At 44.9% G+C, this 22,961-nt stretch overlaps 1 protein-coding gene across 3 annotated transcripts in view; it reads left to right on the top strand.

Moving 5' to 3' along the window:
• The window catches only part of ARMC9 (armadillo repeat containing 9), a 294,287-nt gene that overhangs the window by 225,087 nt on the left and 46,239 nt on the right, over positions 1-22,961 (top strand). For all 3 annotated transcript variants that reach the window (XM_068281283.1, XM_068281282.1, XM_068281281.1), the window contains exon 17: positions 22,505-22,579. In XM_068281283.1, the coding sequence (XP_068137384.1) occupies positions 22,505-22,579 (75 nt within the window). The remainder of the gene's footprint in view (positions 1-22,504; positions 22,580-22,961) is intronic.

The raw sequence follows: 22,961 nt of genomic DNA, 5'->3' as shown, positions 1-22,961 counted from the left end.
ATACACTCAGACCAGTTGCTGTTGAAATTTGATTTTTATGGTGACAATACCGCTATATAGGAATTTATTTATAAAATGGCGGGCGCAGTGATGACCTGCATTATGCATATCTTTGCTCTAAAGAGGAGTAACCCTTTACATCAGAGTTCCCTAGCTTTGTCCTCAAGGTCCACCAATAATGCATTTTTTGCAGTAAACATCAAACATTCAAGCATGCTGTTAAAACTGGTAACTGTTAAACATAAAAACAACAAAAAGGTGCCTTTCTGGCATATTGCTTTTTTTTTTTTTTTTTTTTTTTTTAAACAATTTTGGCATATTGCTTTTTTAATGGTTAAAACACGCACATTCAATAAAAGCTTATCCCTATGAGGGGGCGGAGCCAGGCATGAAACTGTGAGGACGTGTCTTCCCGGAGCTCCGGGCAGAGAGCTGTCTTTTTGCCTATAATGAAGAAGCATTCTGAAACTAATCCTCTCCCTGATACCACCACAGCACGGGGGAACAAACGAGGAACAAGACAGAACCAGACCTCAGTCGTAAATACTGTCACTAACTCCGTGGCGAAGTACTTCACAGGCCCAACCACACGCTCTAATCCTGACAAGATCAAGATGACAGACCAAGCTGGCCCAGCAGCAGCCCCTGGCAATTTATCATCCTCTCCCTCGGCTAAAAGTCTAGAGGACATCTGGGAATTTTTACGAAGCCTCCCAACAAAGGAAGACTTAGATAAACAGACTGACCTCATTTTGACCACCACGAGGTCTGAAGCTGCTGCTCTGCGTGAAGAGGTTACTGGCCTGACAGACAGGGTCTCAGGAGCAGAAGCAAATATCTCTCAGCTACAACAAGATGTACAGCTCCTTAAAGAAGCATCCATTAAACAAACTGCCCTGAATAACTTTTACCGATCCAGCCTAGAAGACCTACAAAATAGGAATCGCCGCAATAACGTCCGCATTCGCGGCCTGCCGGAAACCACACACAATGAGGATCTTCCAGCTACTGTACAGGCTATATTTGATAAAGTCCTCGATCAGATCCATTCATCTCCGATCCGACTGGATCGGGTTCATCGTGCTCTACGCGCCATGCCTCAGGGTGACTCCCCGCCCAGAGATGTTATATGCAGAGTCCACCATTTTCCTATTAAGGAAGCTATTATGGCAGCCGCTAGGCGTCACGGTACTATTGACTTTGATGGAGCCCAGATCACACTCTACCAGGGCTTGGCCCCCTTCACTTTAGCCCAAAGAAAAGCACTTCGGCCACTTCTTCAAGCTTTACAGGATGAGGGAGCGACTTACCGCTGGGGTTTCCCCTTCAATCTTCAAGCAAAGATTGGTTCCCGCTCAGCCATTTTACGCACTCCTGCTGATGTCCCTACCTTTTGCTCATCCTTAGAGATCGAACAAGTACCTCTTCCTCTATGGGACCCTGACCAACTGCTGATTAACCCACCGCAGAAAAAGAAACCGGCAAGAGAAGTTCAACGTGACTCATCCTCGTGAGTTGTCTTAAGTGTTTCTTCAGCCCTTTTTCTTTTTTCTTTTCTCTGAAGAACTATTCTCACGAGTGACCTATCAACACTCTTATTTTTACTTCCGTTTTTTTTTTTTTTTTTTAAACTAGGCACTTAGTGGACCTAAGACTCACATTTTTTCCTCTTGTTTTGGTTTTTGTTTTCTTTTTGTTTTTTCTTCTGGTGCTCTGGACTTACTTACTTCGATAGCTGATATACCACCTGTTCCCTGCATTAATTTGTTTTACCCAGTTCGAAACGTATGACCTTTACACAGTGGCTGGTCTGTTTTCTACCTTTAATGGTTATATTGCATGTGCATCATGATATAGGTTCTTATCTCAATGGGCACTTTTATGTTTCGCAACCCCTGTGACATACACGGCTGTATTTCCACTGAGAGTTTAATCCTGTCCCTATAGACACATCATTATGGCGGTTTAATCAATACCCGCTCCCGTATATTTTCCTTTTATTCCCCCGCCATCCCTTCCCCCGTGCATATCTTAAGACTATACAAATGTCAATCAGTTTATCCGTTTTCCAGCTTCTCATGGGCTCATAGCCATTTATACAGATGTGTATGCCCGGGGCTCCGAGATACTCCTTGTGTGTGGAATGTCCCTTCGTAACCCACCCATTATGGCCTTCCAGGCTATTTCAAATGTTTTAGATCTATGTTGCACAATTTTTAGTTTGTTAATATTATGCTATGGGATATGGATTTTTCCTTTCCCATTACTCTTTTTCTCTTCTTTCTCCTATGTTCTTCCTCTCCTGTCTCTTTCTTGTTTTTTAAGGATCTATGCCTTGCCGACCCTGACCTCACCCTTAGCACGCTATTCACATCCTCATGTTCCTTAAAACTCAAACCCTGAATACGAAGGGACTTAACCTCCCTGAAAAACGTAGAGCCCTCTTACGCCAACTTCATAAACAACGTGTGCACATTGTGTTCCTGCAGGAAACGCACTTCAAAGGCAATACTGCCCCCAAACTTACTGATAAGTATTACACTCAGGCCTTCTTCAGTAACTCGCCTGACACAAAAACCAAAGGTGTAGCAATATTACTGTCCAAGGATTTCGATTTTCGTTTCTTGCAGGAACACAAGGACAACTCCGGCCGCTTCCTTTTTATAAAAGGTACTTATTTATCCCGAACTTTTACACTTGACACTTATTATGCCCCTAATAGTGGGCAACCGGCTTTTTTGGTCAGGGCCCTCGATGCCCTTGATAGCTTCGCAGAGGGAAGCTTAATTCTGGGAGGCGATCTTAACATGATCCTGGACCCATCTGTGGACTGCGCTACGGGTAAGAGCTCCCTGACCAACAGAGCAATTGCTAAGTGTAGGAGGGAATTGGTTCATCGCCAATTAGTCGATATCTGGAGGATCCAGCACCCATCCGGGCGCGATTATACTTTTTTCTCCAACTTACACAATTCCTATACGCGTATTGATCATATTTTTATCTCTCAAAATCTACTCTCTGAACAAATTTCCTCAGAGATTGGCAATATGACGCTATCTGACCATTCTCCGGTTACACTGGAATTGGGTATTCGCCCTAAAACTCACCTCCCTAGACAATGGCGTTTGAACATTTCCCTTCTGCAAGATAAGGACTTTAAACACTCCATTTCCAATGCCCTTCAGGAGTATTTTTTAACAAATACCGTATATACTCGTGTATAAGCCGAATTTTTTGGACCAAAAAAGTGGTCCAAAAGTGGGGGGGTCGGCTTATACACGGGGCACCATGCCAATGTCCCTTCTGCAGTATCCCCCTCTACACGATGATTAATCAACAGGGCACATATGTAGCCATGAGGGTTTCCCCTGCCCCCCTCCTGAGCGGAGTAGTATTTAAATGACAGCGGTGTCCCCCGAGTGCCTCCCCTGCATACGTACTGTGGTTTAGCCGCACTGACAGTGTCGGCTGTGTCTCCCCCTTCCCCCGTCAGAACGGAGCGGCATGTAAATATCAGCAGTGTGCTGATCCGAATGCCGCTCTCGCTGTGTGCAAAGTTAAAAGCAGCGGTGCGGGCTTTCTCCACTTACTTTCTAAAGTCCGTCCGTGCTGCGGGGATTCCTCTATAGCAGGTCTGATGCCGGCTCATCTCTATGACGCCATCTAGGGACGCTTCTGTCATAGAGATGAGCCGGCATCAGACCTGCTATAGAGGAATCCCCGCAGCACGGACGGACTTTAGAAAGTAAGTGGAGAAAGCCCGCACCGCTGCTTTTAACTTTGCACACAGCGAGAGCGGCATTCGGATCAGCACACTGCTGATATTTACATGCCGCTCCGCTCTGACGGGGGAAGGGGGAGACACAGCCGACACTGTCAGTGTGGCTAAACCACAGTACGTATGCAGGGGAGGCACTCGGGGGACACCGCTGTCATTTAAATACTACTCCGCTCAGGAGGGGGGCAGGGGAAACCCTCATGGCTACATATGTGCCCTGTTGATTAATCATCGTGTAGAGGGGGATACTCTGGCTAGAATGCATGATTTATTTACATACCTACTGCTCTGCTTTGGAGAGGGGACAGTACAGTCATGGCTGCATATGTCCCCCATACATTCATCATTGTGTAGAGAGGGGATACTCTGGCTAAAATGCATGTTTTATTTACATACTGCTCTGCCCTGGAGAGGGGATGGGGACACAGGCATGGCTAGTTGGCTACATATGTGCCCTAATCACACAGCACTATGTAGAAGAGTGGGATACTTTGGCCGAGACGCACACAACTATAATTTCCATTTTGCTTTGGAAGGGGAGCAGGGGCACAGTCATGGCCGCATATCCTCCTAAACCACGCCACATATGCTGGATTGGGTGCTTGTTGTGTAGTGTATGGCAAATGGAACAATGACCTTAGACCTTTGCATCCCCTCCCTGGCTTATGCACGAGTCAATCATTTTTCCCAAGTTTTTTGGGCAAAAGTTGGGGGGTCGGCTTATACACGGGTCGGCTTATACACGAGTATATACGGTACTACTGAAGAAGTCCCGCTTTCTTCAATCTGGGAAGCACACAAATGCACCATTAGAGGGAAAATGATACAAGAGGCGAGCTTCAGACACAAAAAAAGACAGGAAGACATTCTTCATAGTTTAAACACTATACTGGAGTCGCGTCACAAGAAAACCTTATCATGTGCTGATTTGCAAAATCTGCAATTGGAAAGGGAAAAACTGAAAACCTCTCTCTTCCACAGGGAGAATTACTTGGCTCTTAAGTGCAAACGCTCATATTATGAGTTTGGCAACAAGTGCAGTAGAATGCTAGCTAGGGCCCTCCGGGAAACCTATGCTCACACTAATGTGGCACATATCCAAGACCGTTCGGGAATTAAAAAATATAGATCTGAATCAATCGCCAAGGTTTTCAGGGATTATTACCATTCCCTTTACAACTTACCATCTAACAACTCTGATCCTCCTAACCAGGCAAGGTCTCATGCCATAAACACTTATCTACAAGCTGCTGGCCTGCCCAAATTGACTGAACAAATCGTTAGTGATCTAGAATCCCCTATAACTGACTTTGAACTTAGACAGGCAATAAAGTCTTCAGCTACTGGCAAGGCCCCCGGTCCTGACGGCCTCCCACTTGATTATTATAAAACCTTTGGAGACATTCTGATCCCCCGCTTACTGACGTTTCTTAATGCCTTAGTATCGGAAGATGCTCCTCCCTCTAGTCTACCCAGAGACATGCTATCTGCACAGATAGCGGTTATTCCTAAACCTGGTAAGGACGCCACCTTGTGCTCTAATTATCGTCCCATTTCCCTTTTAAACGCTGACTTGAAACTGTTTGCCAAAGTGTTGGCAAACAGGCTTTCCCCCCTTATGGATTCACTAGTTCATCCAGACCAAGCTGGTTTTATACCAGGAAGTGAGGCGAGAGATAACACCATACGCACAATTGATCTTATCCAATGGGCGCATAAGACACATACCCCTCTGCTTCTTTTATCCACCGATGCCGAAAAGGCATTTGATAGGGTTGACTGGAGCTTTTTAGAGGCTACACTTCAACATATAGGCCTTGGTCAACATATGTTGCGGTGGATTATGTCACTCTATTCCATCCCGTCTGCGCAGGTCCGTGTTAATGGTGTTGTCTCTGTCTCTTTCCCTATTGCCAATGGTACAAGGCAAGGCTGTCCCCTTTAATATTTGCCTTATCATTAGAACCCTTCCTACGCACTATCCGCAAGAATGTGAATATCAGAGGCCCCCAACTACCCTCTTCAGAGCACAAGGTGGCGGCCTATGCGGATGATCTGCTATTTTACCTGATAGAACCCCACACTTCCCTCCCCTCTTTGGAACTGGAATTAAAATCATACCAATACATTTCTAATTTTAAAATAAATCCAGACAAATGCCAAGCTATGGGGGTATCCATGCCAACTAATTTAAGTTCCCAGATCAAAAATAACTTTCCTTATAAATGGCCACCACAAGCTATTACATACCTTGACATACGTATTCCCTCTTCACTAAATGATTTGTACAGACTCAATTTTGCCCCTTTGACCCAAACTCTAACTTCCGATCTACAGCGTTGGGGCAAACCTTGCTTTTCCTGGTTAGGAAGGATCAACATTATAAAAATGAACATTTTACCAACAATACTATACCTTTACCAAACCATACCAATAGTCTTGCCAGCGGAACACTTTAAGACTTTACGGAAGCGGTTTGCACGGTTCATCTGGAAACGCAAGCCCCCACGCATCCGTTACACTGCACTTGTTCTGCCCAAAGATTCTGGTGGTTTAGCTGTACCGGACATGGGAAAATATCACTCCGCAGCATCCTTGACTCGCCTAGTTGACTGGCACAGGAACTCCAATCAGAAAAGATGGGTACAACTGGAGCAAGATCTTGTTGGCACGGAGCGATGTGTTTATCCTTGGTCCTCTTTTAAAATACAAAATGAATATCTCTCTGTGAACTCCACCTTAAATGCTCTCTTTAGGGTCCGCCATCTCCCAGATTTATCTCCTTGGCCTTCCCCTATGGTGCCCTTACTAAACAACCCATTATTCCCCCCAGGCTGTTCTTCTCAAAGCTATGCCTGCTGGAGAATGGGTGACATAATTAGATGCCGTGACCTCATACAAAAGAAAGCTTGGATCCCACTCTCACAGATACGTGACTCACGTTCATGTCCATTTTTGGACGAATGGAGTCACATGCAATTTGTCCACTTTCTCAGTTCTCTGGGAAATAGGGAGCAACTTTCTAGACCACTCTCTACTTTTGAGAATTTATGTTTATCTAAGGGCACCATTAAAAAAACGCTTTCCCAGTTATATCAACTTCTGCTCTCAGATACCACCTGGTCGCTAGAACTCAAATCTAAATGGGAATCAGAACTTAACTGTGTAATTTCTGATGAGCGTTGGCAGAAGATACTCACGCTAAATCAATCTGCCTCAATGTCCTCTCGGATCAAAGAGTCCAATTATAAAATCTTGTCCAGGTGGTACCTGACTCCGAGCAGATTAAATAAAATCTTCCCTAATACTAGCTCTCAATGTTGGCGATGTGACAATGCAGTAGGTTCATTAACCCATATATTCTGGGACTGCGAAGCTATAAAACCATTTTGGCAATCGGTCCAGAAATACATTAAAATTTTAACAGACGGAGATCCGATTGAAGATCCCTCATACTACTTGCTCCATAATACCCCAAAACCCTTTAAAAAATTCAAGCGCTCTCTTTCTCGCCATTTGATCCAAGCTGCAAGAGTCCTTATTGCTCGCCACTGGAAATCACAATCTGTGCCTTCAATAAGCGAATGGATCAATGAGATAAAGTTTGTCTATCAGATGGAGTCTTTGACCCACACCTTACACGATAGGGACGAGGCCTTCTCACGTACATGGATTCACTGGGATATGTTCCTAGAATCAGAAGAATACCTACAAATTCCCCAGGATACATAAATATTTTACATTTTCCCCTTTGTATTGGGGTGATTCCACATTTTTCCTCATAAACTTGAGTTTTTTACTGGATCATGTGAGGTCTATTTGGGTTCGGCCCGGCGCGGATCTTTCTATAAATCTTTCCTTCTTTATTTCACTCTAATGGGTTCTCTGGATCTGGTCTTCAGAGGACCCATTCTATTTCTCTCCTTTCCTCTGGTTTTCTTTCCTTTCCCCTCTTTCTTTCTTTCCCCTTACCCCTCTTCATATACTCCGTTTAATAGTGGTAACACTACAGTTTTACTCTTTAAGCGTTAATAGTGGGGGAAGGGATAGGCCCCTGGGCTTAGGATTTTAACTGTTGTGCACAATAGTTTGGAATGTTATATCTGACCTGTGGCTAGGAATGCCCCTCCCCACTAAGTGCTATTGTTATCTGTATTTATTTTGTTCAAGACTGTGATGAACCACTTGTTGTTGTTTTGTTTAAAATGCTTTTTCTTCTTCAAAATAAAATAAAGAATCTTTAAAAAAAAAGCTTATCCCTATGAAGCAGGGGAGGACTGGGACCTTTTGGCCTGGGGGGAAACACAAACCAGAGGCCTGTTATCATGGCAGCTCCAGCCCAAGTGATGTTGCACACGCACCCCATGTCGTATATGCCAGTAGTCCTATAGAGCGACAATGCGGAAATAGAGGCATTGGGGGGTACATAATACATTTTGAGGGACAACGGCCGGGGTTTCCGTCGTGTCTATCATTCGTGGTTATCGCATGCCATGATTATCGCACCTGACAATCACATTGGCCTGAGATTTCCCAACATCTCAGATTGATACATTCAACCAATTTCCACCCAAAATTTTTATCCAATTCGATAATATCTAAATGGTTGTTCAATCGTCTGTCAAGTCAACTGATGTATGGCCACTTTAACTCCCCGAAGCTCATCCCTCCCCTCCCACACTTATGTCTTCCCCTTTGCCACCATCTCTACTAATCCCTCAAATATGCCCCTCTTCCACCTCGGATATCCCCTCCCCATTACCAGAGACTTCCTTACTGACCTCCCTGCTGACACCATGATCCCTGCCTCCGTAATGCTAATTTCCAAAGTTTTGATACCCCTCCTTCCATCACTGTTTTCGCTCCCCCATCCCCCCCCCCCCCCCAACATCCATGCCTTGCTTACCTGCTTTTTATTGGTAGTCAGAGGCAGTGAATCTCTGCCTGCCCACAATCCACTTTACTATAGTATGAAACCCTATAGGCCACATCCATAGTCAGTACTGACAGGTGGAAAAGCCATTATGATTTGATCATAGTGAAAGAATCTGTCCTTAACAATTGATGCATGTATGGCCAGCTTTAGATTATGGTTTCTAATAACAAGATAGGAGAGAGAAGGCTAAGCAGGTTGTTTTGGTGCACGGCGCCAGGGCTGTGGAGTCAGTACAAAAATCTTCCGACTCCTCAGTTTATGAAACCACTGACTCCAGGTACCCAAAATGGCTCAGACTCCGACACCTCGACTCCGACTCCTTAGTATAATACTTACCAGGGCTGTGGATTTTGTACAAAAATCATCAGACTCCGTCTCCTCTGTTTCTAAAATCCCCGACTCCGGGTACCCAAAATTGCTCTGACTCAGACTCCTTGACTCCGACTCCACAGCCCTGCACCGGTTACCCAAACCAGGAGCCCTATAGCATCAATAATAAACTGTGCGGGGAACGTAATGGTAATTCGGGGCTCAGGTGATCGCCGTACCCCAAATTACACCTCCCTCTGAGTTGCAATGACTCGGCGGGGGAATAGTATTTAACACTGCCAGGGAGTTTAGTGGCAGCAGGAAGAGCCATCATCCGGCGCTCCCGGCACCCAACTTACCCACAGCGTACAAATACTAAGGGCTCAGACACACTTTAAGCACTTCTATGAGCACTTTTTAGCCATCAGAACTTTCTGAGAGCTTTTTAAAAAGTGCTACCATTGACTTACATTAATATCATGGTAAAATTGTGATCACAGTAAAATCGCTCAGAAAAGCACTCGAAGGGCTTGATTCACTAACCGGCGCCAAGCATAGTGCGCGCAGTGCGGTGCGCCGATAACAGCGTGCGGTGCGCCGATAACGCCGCACCCGCTGTGCTGTCTATGATGCAACGATAATGGCGCCTAGGATGCGACGATAACGGCGCATAAAGTGCCCCTTAAACGGCGCACTGATGCACAGTTAACGTTGCATCATAGAGGGTGCGACGATAACGTTGCACTGCGCGCTGTTATCGGCGCATCGCACTGCACGCACTATGCCCGGTGCAGTGCGTGATGTAGCTTTGTGCATCTTTTAAGATGCACAAAGCTATATAAGGGGCACCAAGTGGCTTTTCACTCCAGCGCTAGCACTTAGCGCTGGTTAGTGAATCAAGCCCATAGTGTGTCTGAGGCGCTGAGCCCTTATGCAGAGAAGGGGAGAAACAGTGAGGAAAGAGAAGGAAGAAGATGGTTAAGTGACAAGACAATATGTTCTGTTCAGCACTGTGGAAGATGGCGGCGCTATGTAAATACTAAATAATAATAACAATAATTTGCCTCACCAGGATTGCACTTTTATTTAGCTTTCCTGTATAAGAAGAAGACACAGCCAGCCAGCACTAGGGGAAGAGGGAAACAAAGGTGAATGAGGAAGGGCTGGTGCCAACCAAGAGCGATTCGGAAAGTTTTTCAAATCGACAGAAATTTGAAAAGCTCTTGGCTAATGTTACCCTATGACAGAGTTCTCACAGCAGCGTTGTGATTTTTTCAAAATTGCAAACATGCTGCAGGTAGCATTTTTTTGAGGGAGTCATTCAAAAATCGCTCTGAAAATCGTTTCACAAAATCGCACTTGCAAATTGCTAGCAATTGCTATTGTGCACTAGCCCAGAGAGAGGAGGAGTTGTGAGGAAACGCGGAAAAGCCGCCGCTAGTATCAGAGTAAGGCGGCTGATTCCGCGTTCAACATGGCAGCTGACGCGCAGTCGGAGCGCGGAGAAACCGCCGCATGCCCAAAAAACAGGGCGGCAGATTCCGCGTCCGACGCGGCAGGTTGCACGCATAGGCCTGCTCCTATCAGTAATGCTGAATGCGGAGAAAACGCCCCACACACGGATAGCATTGCGGCGGATTCCGCATCCAACACAACAGAAACATTACAACACATGTCTGGTGTGGCTGGGACTGATAGTCCACACTGCTTCAGGAGGACGCACGCGCGCGCGCGCAGAGAGGCAGGGCCTTTATGACAGTCAGAAGGGGGTCAGCTGACCAAGCCGGTCAGCTGACAATTTCAGCAGATTTCATTGGTCCAGCACTTAGGGGAGGCGCTGGAGAGCGCTGGTGTATATATACTGGGTGCTGGTCATTTCTCTGGTGTCTGGCGTTGCGATCAGTACGTGGTAGCACTCAGACCTTGTCAGTATCTGTGTTTATTAGATCAGTTTTCAAGGTGTTGATGATCAAGGAACTCACACCTTAGTCTAGGAATTCTGTACCATCTGTATTATTATTATTATTATTATCTAGTCTAGTTCCAGGAGTGTTGAGAATCTTGGAGCTCACACTCAAGCCTAGGCATTGTTGATTATCTGTTATGACCTTCTGCTTTCCTGACCATTCTTCTAATCTCTGATTCTGTACCTTTGTCATTCTGATACTCTGTTGCCAAACTCTGCTAGTCTCAAGATTCTGCATCTGTATACTGTCTCTGTACTTTATCTGTCCGAGTGTAAACGACCTGGCCTGCCCGACCTCGAAAACTATCTCCTGTAAAGAGAGAGTTCACAGATCTGTCAGTGACACTTCCTCAATTGGTGTCACTCACGTTCTGTCCTTCCCACTCTCAGCCTAGCTCCGCCCCTTGGGGAGCATCAGACCTATGGAAGGAACCTGATCTCTAGCAGTATCTGTCACTGCTTAGCACCCTTCTTCCGGGTGCTTCCCTCAAAGTATTATTGTTGCACCAAACACTCTTATCACTCAGGTGTCAAGAGGTTAGAGATATATCTGATTATCGGTGATACTGCAGATCATCAATAATCGGGTATATATCTGCATTCTCTGTGATACTGCAGATCACCTGTAATCAGACCCTCTCTGTGTTACACCGATCGTTACAGAACGCCAGACCAAAGATGCAAATGGACGCACACACTGACCGTCTGGGCGCACTTACCACTTCGGTGGACTCTATCAACCAAGTGCTGGGTAATCACAAAGCTATGATTGACGCTTTGTCCGGTTCTTTACGAACCCTTCAGACGGCAGTGGACGAGGTGCGATCCCCTCCTAGCACAGACATACGTATGCCTGTACCTGAAAAATTTTCTGGTCACAGATCTGACTTTAGAAATTTTAGGAGTAGAGTGTTGTCATACTTTGAGTTGAGATCTAGATCTTCAGGAACCATGACCCAAAGGGTCACGTTTATTAAGACTTTATCAGGCGATTCCCAGACCTGGGCATACAGTTTACCTGCTGGAGATTTAGCCTTAACCTCCGTAGACGAATTTTTTAAGGCTATGGCAGTAATTTACGACGATCCAGACATTGCCTCGACTTCTGAGTGGAAGCTCAAGTTGTTGCGTCAAGGCAAGAGTCCGGTCGAGGAGTACGCTGCCGAATTTAGGAGGTGGTCAGTTTCAGCCAGGTGGGACACCTATGCTCTCTTAGACTGTTTCTTATCAGGGTTATCAGATGAGGTCTCTGATCTTATGTTAAGTCAGCCTGAACCTAAAACCGTCGATGAGGCCATTTCATCTGCATTTAGGATTGATCGCAGATTACGTTATCAAAGGCAGACCCGGGGTAGAAACAATGTTAAAATGGTGTCCTACACTGCGCCTCCGGTGACTCCATCTCCTCCTGTTTCACCTCCACCCGAGCCAATGCAGATTGGTCGGTCAAAACTGTCCCAAGTGGAGCGGAGACGCAGGATTTCTGAACAGTTGTGTCTTTATTGTGCAGAGGGGGGTCATAGAGTACGAAATTGCCCTAAGAAGTCGGGAAACGCCACTGCCTAGGAGTAGTTGGGGGTAATACCTTAGCCTCCTTGGCGGTAACCCCGCCGCTATCCGTCGCGCCGCACGCCCCCCCCCCAGACCCCGTGCGCTGCCTGGCCAATCAGTGCCAGGCAGCGCTGAGGGGTGGCCCAGGACTCCCAATGACGTCCCGACGTCAGTGACGTCATCCCGGGGGAAGCCCTCCAGGAAATCCCGTTCTTTGAACGGGATTTCCTGATCGGAGATCGCCGAAGGCGATAGAAGAGGGAGGGGGGATGCCGCTGAGCAGCGGCTATCATGTAGCGAGCACTGGGCTCGCTACATGATATAGGAAAAAATAAATAAAAAAAAAACTGCTGCGCTCCCTCCTGGCGGATTTTTTTATACCACCAGGAGGGTTAATCGTACAGCTCTTACCCCTAGAGGATAAGCGTTTACTTCTTCCTTGTATGATTACATGGGAGGATAAATCTGAAGTCTCTGAGGCCTTCATTGATTCGGGCTCAGCAGCTGATTTTATGGATTACGAATTTGCAAAGAAATTGGGTGTTCCGCTCACCCCGGTTAAACCACCCCTTCAGGTTACAGCAGTGGATGATTCCCCCTTACAGCATAACCATCCACTGTCCCAGACACCAGAGGTGGAAGTCACTATAGGGGTGCTGCATAGAGAGAAGTTGCAGTTTTTTGTTTTGCGCATGACAACCTCCACAATCATCCTTGGCATGCCGTGGTTACACCTTCACTCCCCTCAGATAAATTGGGCTACCGGTCAGCTAACGAGCTGGTCAGCCCACTATTTTCATCATTGTTTAGTGAAGGTGACCTTAGGTCAGACCAGGATTCATGTGGAGGGTGTTCCGGAACAATATGCTGAGTTTTCGGACGTGTTTTGCCCCAAAGCTGCCAATAAACTACCTCCGCATCGCCCTTTCGATTGCCCGATTGATCTCCAATCAGGTTGTATGCCCCCTAGAGCTCACCTCTACAATTTGTCTGGGCCAGAAAAGGTGGCCATGCAGGAGTACATCCGTGAAAACTTAGCTAAGGGATTCATTCGTCCTTCCTGGTCGCCTGCCGGAGCAGGGTTCTTTTTTATAAAAAAAAAAAAGACGGAGGCCTTTGGCCATGCATTGATTACCGGGGACTGAATAAAATCACAGTTAAAAATCGCTATCCGTTACCTTTGATAGACGATTTATTCACTCAAGTCACCAATGCTAAGATTTTTTCGAAATTGGATTTGCGGGCTGCATACAATCTGGTGCGGATCAGAGAGGGCGATGAATGGAAGACGGCCTTTAACACACCCGACGGGCATTACGAGTACCTGGTGATGACCTTCGGGTTGTGTAACGCCCTGGCCGTCTTCCAGGAACTCATTAATGAAGTTTTCAGGGAGGTGTTGGGTAAATTTGTCCTAATATACCTGGACGATATATTGATCTTCTCAGACAACCTCTCTGAGCACAGGGCTCATGTCAAATTCGTGCTGCACAAGCTCAGACAAAACAGGCTTTATGCTAAATTGGAGAAATGCATTTTTGAGGTGACATCTGTCGCTTTTCTGGGATACATAATTTCCACCTCGGGCCTTTCTATGGATCCCGCCAAAGTCTCTGCTGTCCTGGAATGGCCCCAGCCAGTAGGACTCAAATCTCTTCAGAGATTTCTAGGGTTTGCAAATAACTATAGAAGGTTCATAAAGGGGTACTCCACAGTCATAGCACCCCTCACCAGTCTCACTAAAAAAGGGGCAGATACCAACCACTGGTCTCCCGAAGCTCTGGCCGCTTTCTCCACTTTGAAAGAACTGTTTTGCTCTGCACCTATATTGAGACACGTAGACACCTCTCATCCATTCATTGTCGAGGTTGACGCCTCAGAAGTTGGGGTAGGGGCTGTGCTGTCTCAACGCTCTGGGCTGCAGGGAAGATTACACCCGTGTGCCTATTTCTCTCGGAGGTTTTCACCAGCAGAGAAAAACTACGATACAGGCAACAGGGAGCTCCTAGCCATTAAGTTGGCCTTTGAAGAATGGCGTCATTGGCTAGAAGGAGCAGAACATACAATTACAGTCTACACTGATCACAAAAATTTGGAATACATTGAGGGGGCTAAGAGATTGAGTCCCCGTCAGGCTCGGTGGTCACTGTTTTTCTCGAGATTTAGATTTGTAATTACGTACACTCCGGGTAGTAAAAGCATTAAGGCGTATGCCTTGTCCAGATGTTTTGAGCCGGAGACAGCACAGCCCTCAGAACCAGAAACCATTGTTCCACAGAAGGTAGTGCTGGGAGCCACAAAAACTTGGAAAGACTGGACGGAGACTTTAGGTCCCTTCCAGCAGGATGTCCCTGAGGGAAAGCCTGAAGGGGTTAGGTTTGTGCCACTGCCATTTCGTCTCCAGATTTTGCAGATGTTCCACTCGCACAAGAATGCCGGGCACCCAGGGGCCTCCAGAACGCAAGACTTGGTTGCTAGATGTGCTTGGTGGCCTTCTCTGGCAACGGACTGCAAGGAGTATGTTAGAGAGTGCGCAGTGTGTGCAAAAAGCAAAACCTCCCGTCTGGCACCTGTGGGAACATTGCAGCCTTTGCCCACCCCGAGTGAACCATAGACCCATTTGTCCATGGATTTTGTAGGTGAGCTTCCAAGGTCTGAAGTCATGTCGGTCATTTGGGTGGTATTCGACCGTTTCAGTAAAATGGCCCATTTTGTGCCCTTGAAAGGACTCCCCTCGGCCCAGGAGTTGGCCGATCTTTTCATCATCCACGTTTTCCGACTTCATGGCATTCCGGAAAACATAGCGTCTGATCGGGGAGTCCAATTTGTCTCTAGATTTTGGAGGGCATTTTGCCATCAAATGGGCATGGAACTGTCATTTTCGTCGGGCTACCACCCACAGACCAGTGGTCAGACGGAGAGGGTTAATCAGTCATTGGAACAGTTTTTGAGGTGTTATGTTGCAGAAGCGCAAAGTGATTGGGTCAAGTTCTTGCCATATGCAGAATTTGCGCACAATAATTTGAAAAGCTCTTCCTCTCGGTTCTCTCCGTTTCAGGTGGTAACTGGAAAGTTGCCCAAGTTTCCCCCATTGCCAGTAGCCTCCACTCCGTTTCCAGCTCTGGAGGCTTGGCAAAAGTCGTTCAAAACCATTTGGGGAATCCTGAAAAGTAATTTGGAATAGGCTTTTCAAAGTCAGAAAGGTCAAGCTGACAAGAAACGATCCTTAGAGTGGAAGTTCCGACCAGGAGAACTGGTCTGGGTGTCCACACGTCATTTAATCCTGAAACAACTCTCGCCCAAGTTAGGTCCCAGGTTTGTGGGCCCTTTTTCTGTGACCAGGAAGATCAACAATGTTACTTATGCCATTGATCTTCCTGCCAGCATGCGTGGTGTAAGATCTTTTCATGTGTCCCTGCTTAAGCCAGCAGTCCATGTGGGTGCCACTCCTCCTCCTCCTGTGATGGTAGACGACCAACCTGAGTATGAAGTAGAAAATTTTTTAGACTCACGAGTAGTGCAGAACTCACTACAGTATCTAGTGCACTGGAAGGGGTATGGTATGGAGGAGAGAACATGGGTACCTGAGTGTCGCATGCATAAGAAGGGAATTCCACACTCGATATCCTGAGAAACCGGGTAGGAGTTGACCGGAGTCCACTCCTCGGGGGGGGGGGTACTGTGAGGAAACGCGGAAAAGCCGCCGCTAGTACTCAGAGTAAGGCGGTTGATTCCGCGTTCAACATGGCAGCTGGCGCGTAGTCGGAGCGCAGAGAAACCGCCGCATGCCCAAACAACAGGGCGGCGGATTCCGCGTCCGACGCGGCAGGTTGCACGCATAGGCCTGCTCCTATCAGTAATGCTGAATGCGGAGAAAACGCCACACGCACTAACAGCGGTGCGGCGGATTCCGCATCCAACACAGCAGAAACATTACAACACATGTCTGGTGTGGCTGGGACTGATAGTCCACACTGGTTCAGGAGGACGCGCGCGCGCGCAGAGAGGCAGGGCCTTTGTGACAGTCAGAAGGGGGTCAGCTGACCAAGCCGGTCAGCTGACAATTTCAGCAGGTTTCATTGGTCCAGCACTTAGGGGAGGTGCTGGAGAGCGCTGGTGTATATATGCTGGGTGCTGGTCATTTCTCTGGTGTCTGGCGTTGCGATCAGTACGTGGTAGCACTCAGACCTTGTCAGTATCTGTGTTTATTAGATCAGTTTCCAAGGTGTTGATGATCAAGGAACTAACACCTTAGTCTAGGAATTCTGTACCATCTCTATTATTATTAGTATTATCTAGTCTAGTTCCAGGAGTGTTGAGAATCTTGGAGCTCACACTCAAGCCTAGGCATTGTTGATTATCTGTTATGACCTTCTGCTTTCCTGACCATTCTTCTGATCTCTGATTCTGTACCTTTGTCATTCTGATACTCTGTTGCCAAACTCTGCTAGTCTCAAGATTCTGCATCTGTATACTGTCTCTGTACTTTATCTGTCCGTGTGTTAACGACCTGGCCTGCCCGACCCCGAGAACTATCTCCTGTAAAGAGATAGTTCACAGATCTGTCAGTGACACTTCCTCAATTGGTGTCACTCACGTTCTGTCCTTCCCACTCTCAGCCTAGCTCCGCCCCTTGGGGAGCATCAGACCTGTGGAAGGAACCTGATCTCTAGCAGTATCTGTCACTGCTTAGCACCCTTCTTCCGGGTGCTTCCCTCAAATAATAATGGCAGTATTTGTATAGCGCCTTTCTCCTGTCGGACTCAAAGCGCTTGCGAGGCAGCCACTAGAGCGCACTCAGTAGGCAGTAGCAGTGTTAGGGAGTCTTGCCCAAAGTATTATTGTTGCACCAAACACTCTTATCACTCAGGTGTCCAGAGGTTAGAGATATATCTGATTATCGGTGATACTGCAGATTATCAATAATCGGGTATATATCTGCATTCTCTGTGATACTGCAGATCACCGGTAATCAGACCCTCTCTGTGTTACACCGATCGTTACAGGAGTGGAGAGAAATCGAGAATAGCCTGAGATGGAGCAGAGCTGTATTGCAGTCTCACATTACACAGAGGCTACTTGCCTGTAATAGGACTCCTGTCCCTCTCACACAAGTCAGAAAGCAGCCCTCTTGAAGTCTAGGGACTGTCAAAAACTTTTCAACTTGTACAACACCTTATCCACTCATGCAGTCATTATAACATAGGGGAGAGACCAGACAGATGTTTTGCCCACGGACCCTCCAGGCAAGCTCTGCATCATGCTGTGTATATTTACTAGCTTGCCTGCCCTAATTGCACTTTTATCAGCTAGCCCAGTGTTTCACATTGCCTTACAACAACAAACCTGAATACACCAAACACCAGACCGGCCCTAAATCACTGAATGAAAAGTGGCCTGGGGGGAGATTGCCCCCTTTCCCCCCTGGCCAGTCCGCCCCTGCTATGAAGAGTGGAGTATAGCGTGTAGTATGAAGGATAGGTTGGTGCTAACCCTGTGGCCAACAGGACTGCAAAACTCTCCTAGTCAAAAACGTAATCTATGTTGCCTTAAACTACACACACTACCGCGCCCCTCTGGGGTTAATAACCTCACAATGTGCTTCAGGGCCTCCCCTTTTGCCAGGTGACTCAGCCCACCAAATGAATTTTTTCAAGAGCTACATGTACACAGTTCTCCTTATGGCGACTGGGGTCATTGCCATCTTGTGGCTATTTTATGAATTACAAAGATCATTAACCCATTCATTGCATGTTTTTATACTACCACATCTTCATTTACAATGTAACATTTGCCACATTTTGAAAAACAGAGAAAAGACGCCTTAGAGGGGATCTAATTAACATGTATAAATACATCAGAGGGCAAAATCATAGCTTGGCGGATGAGCTTTTTGTCCTTCTCAAAGGACTAAAGGACATGATCTGCACATGGAGGAAAAACATTTTAGCCATTTATTTAGGAAAGGGTTCTTTACAGTAAGAGTGATTAAGATGTGGAATGCATTGCCACAGGAAGTCGTTATGGCAAACTCTATACCTGCATTTAAAGGGGGCTTAGATGCTTTCCTTGCGTTGAAAGACATCCATGGCTACAATTACTAGGTAATGCCTAATGATGTTGATCCAGGGATTTTATCTGATTGCCATCTGGAGTTGGGAAGGAATTTTTCCCTTTTGGGGCTAATTGGACCATGCCTTGTGGGTTTTTTTTCGTCTTTCTCTGGATCAACAGGGATATGTGAGGGAGCAGGCTGGAGTTGTACTTTGTACTGGTTGAACTCGATGGACGTATGTCTTTTTTCAACCAAAAAAACTATGTAACTATGTAAAATCCATAAAAATTACATACAATTCATAGATTAGCGTAAAAATGACAACATTAAAAAAAATTGCAAACAAAAATTTGAAAATATAAAATCAAACATAAAAACATATTTGACGTAAAAATAGAAGATTACTTCTTAAAAAAATCACTTACTACTATTGTACAAGCTATAGATTCCAATGGCTTTCATCCTAATTGATACCCTGGAGGTGGAACGGAATCATCTATCTGTATTTGAAAAGAGTACTTATATCTAATGCTGGGAATACACAGTTAGTTTTTTGAACAGATTTACTGGCCAATCGATTTTATGATAATTTTTACGATCGATTTCCATTCACTTCTATGAAGATAACGATTAAAGTCAGATCAGACCTTTCGGAAATTATATGTCGAGCCATCCATCTGCCCAAAAAACTCATGGTGTATTCTCAGCATTAGTCCTCATTGAGACACCGGGGGGGCAAGAGTGTCTAACTTGAATATCCAGAAAATCTCTTGCGAGCACATGCAACAAAACTGTTCCCGTAGGACAACTCCAAGTCAACAGTTGCCAAACATTTCTCAGAATTCAATGGTGCCAGTGTAGCTACACAGCCTCATTAGGTTAGAATGGATTTCAGTGAGTGGATATGCAATCAATTGGCAGCTGGATTTGAATGTGAAAGCTATTACTATCCTGAAAATGTTTAGCTTAAAGGGAATCTGAAGGGAAAATAAACTTATGATATAAGGAATTGTATCCCCTGCATACATTACCTGCTCCAGCCGGCGCATGTCCCCTGGTCTCCGCTGTCCCTTCTCCGTGCTCGGCTCCTCCAGCTTCACTGAACTTCGAAAGCTAAGCCATGACCCAGGAAGTACCTCACAGGTTGCGGCTTAGCTTCTAATTGGAGGAAGCACACGGAGGCGGGGAACAGCGGGACAGAGGCAAGGTAGCTGATATAGAATGACAGGCTGCAGGTAAATACAAGGCTAGCGACAAGCAGGTTGTCGCTAGCCTAGCACTTTTTTTTTGGGGAGGGGAGCACAGCAGACCGGGGGGGGGGGGGGGGGGGGAGGACTATAGGTGGCAATACAGAGACACAGGGGCATGTAATTATGCACAGAACATGCCTTTGTGTTCTCTTAAGATAAAAAAACACCCATCTCTGGTTCTCCTTTAAGGGAACCTAAACTGAGAAGGGTATGGATTGTTCCTTTTAAAATAATGCCAGTTGCCTGACTCTTCTGCTTATCCTCTGTCTCTAATAATTTTAGCCACAGCCCCTCAACAAGCATGCAGATCAGGTACTCTGACTGAAGTCAGACTGGATTAGCTGCATGCTTGTTTCAGGTGTGTGATTCAGCCATTACTGCAGCCAAAGAGATCAGCAGTACTGCCCGGCAACTGGTATTTTTTAAAAGGAAACATCATATCCCTCTCAGTTAAGGTTCCCTTTAAGGTTTTTTTGCCAGGAAGTTCAAACGGTCATTAGCTATGCTCTCTTTCATTATTTAAAATGTGTAAAATTAGTGTAGTTTTTAATTGCAAATATGACAGAATGATACAATGATCTAGAAAGACAGCTACAGTATATAACTGAAAATAAAAATGAGACTCTCTTCTTAGCTACTACTGTTTTAATAATTATTTGTACTACACTTACAATTCATTTTTTTTTCTGCTTCAGTGTCACATTAAATTATTGATAGTATCATATAGCCAATAATAGGTTTCAGCACGCAGGCCTTTAAGTGTTCAAGCCATTTTGCACCTTAATGTTAAAACTTTAATTTCAACTTCAGTTTGCAGCAAGCTATGGTTTTCAAAAATTACAAGGCAGGTCAGATTCAATTATTTGCAGCCATTACATTATAGAGCCATAGAATAGGTTACAGAAGATCTAGAGATAACCTGAAGAGAAGGGGTGACAAGGGCACCATCACCCGAACTCTCTTCTGCACAAGAAACTACATTGTAAACAATCCTACAGCCAGAATTTTTTGATAGTATTTTTAGTGCAAGAACAGACCATAAAATCCTGTATGCACAAGGACCCTACGCATCCAAGTGCAGCTGACACTATCAAAGCCCTTCTCCACATTCATGGTCAAAGCATTCGCAGACCTCACAGAATAATCTGACAGCCTAGGGTGCTCCAGCTCCACGAGGACCTCTCTCCTATTTGCAAAGCCAACCTAAGATGAGTTTTCATGCTGTTTAAAAATAAAATAATACAATACAACCCTGGTTCCATTATGTCCTTGTCTTTTTAGGAATTATCATACTGCAGACCTATGTACAGTAATTATGCAGATACCATTTAATTGTGTGTTATTTTGGTTATTTTGAAGAATTCTATATGCAGACAATATGGTCTGGTGGTTTACCATTTATCATGTTATTTATAGTATAGGTTACCTCTGCAATATCTGTTGTGAGAATTTAGTAGGTCTATGTCTTCCTAGAAGACATTAGAAAATTGTCCAGTTTTCAAGAAGTAACCTCCCCACCTTCACTTCACCTCCCAGACTGGACAATATATAAAGTCTGTAGTAAAAAAAAGTAGTTGCTGGTTTCATTCTATTTACTCCTTGTTATTTGATTGATTGTGAAATTATCATCCTCTCCTTGGCTAGATTAACTGGCAGCTTCCCTGGTTTATTACCATGTTGTCCAGTTTTGAGTGCTCTAATATGGAAATCATATCTGTGAAACCAGATATGAGATATGACCTCTACTCAGAATTTCTTCAAGTTCTCTGTCATATCATTTTTATATACAGCAGAAGTTTTTCTGCATTGTTCACACAGCTAAATAGCTAGAATAGGCAATCTTACCAGTTCGATTCTAAATAAAATATAAGTTTGAAAATATAAGTTTAGCCCTTCCAGTAACCTGAAAAACCAATTATTTGTATTCCTATTAGTTTTATGCTGTTTTTAGGCCATAGATGAAATCCGAGTTTCATACCATTTATAAGAACTGCCCAGAGGTGGGGCTAGTGCACACCAAGAGCGCCTCTGAGCACTTTTCACATCGCCAGCGATTTGAGAAGCGTTTGGCTACTGAAACCCTTTGAAGGTGTTCCCACAGCAGCGTTGTGACTTTTATAAAATCTTAAATGCATTTATGTAGCATTTTTTGGAGCGATTCAGCTTGAGTGAATGAGCAAAAACGCTCATTCATTCAAAAATCGCTTCACAAAATTGCTATTGCAAATCGATAAGCGCTAGCGATTGCAATAGCGATTTTGGTGTGCACTAGGCCTAATAAGCGAACTACTGTTAAATTCTTTAGTCTTGCCACCACCTGATATGCTGAATTGGGAAGTTTTCTTCCAATGGAACTGATTAATGGTCCAGGATTGTGAGAATAACATTTTAGAAATAACAGGAAGTATTTAAAGCTCACTTCATGAGCAGGAATCTCCACATACCTCAGATACATACAGTAGTACCAGACTAATTTACAACACTGCACCATTTCAGTACTAGATACATGTATGCAAAGATTTGATTGCCAGTTTTTTTTTTTTGTTTTTTTTTACGTCAGCTTTTTCTTTCTGCTTTCTTCAAGTCATTTAGTGAAATATCTTATCTATGTAGGCAAAACAATGTAATACTTGCTTTGTTTTATGTTAACTCCTCGCAGATTCGTCCTTATGTAAATGGAGCTCTGTATAGCATCCTTGCAGTTACTTCAGTTCGAGAGGAAGCCCGAGCCATGGTAAGGTATAAAAAAAAAAGAGTCACTATTTGTCCTTTCTGTTATCGAATAGTTTAGCAATAGTGTTACACTCGGCATACACCATGCAGGCTTTAAAATAATCTGATTGATAGTTAAATTGTGGTTGATTGCAATAGTGTACCGTAATTATCAAATTTCTTTACAATTTTTAACGTGTCTAATTGATTTTCTGGAGAGAAATAATTAACTGAAAATGCTCAAAGAGAAACTTTGCACTGAACTTTACAATGGATTCAATTAGTTCATTAAATTTGCAAAGGCAAAATCTATTTTTCGCACTTTTTAATGGCAACATCCAGGCATTTATAAGGCTGTTGTGTTACATTAGCAAGCTTTGGAATCAAAACCTATGTGTCATGTT

This window comes from Hyperolius riggenbachi, chromosome 4 (assembly GCF_040937935.1).
Source record: "Hyperolius riggenbachi isolate aHypRig1 chromosome 4, aHypRig1.pri, whole genome shotgun sequence".
Lineage (NCBI taxonomy): Eukaryota > Metazoa > Chordata > Amphibia > Anura > Hyperoliidae > Hyperolius > Hyperolius riggenbachi.
This window is presented reverse-complemented; position numbering and strand designations above follow the sequence as displayed.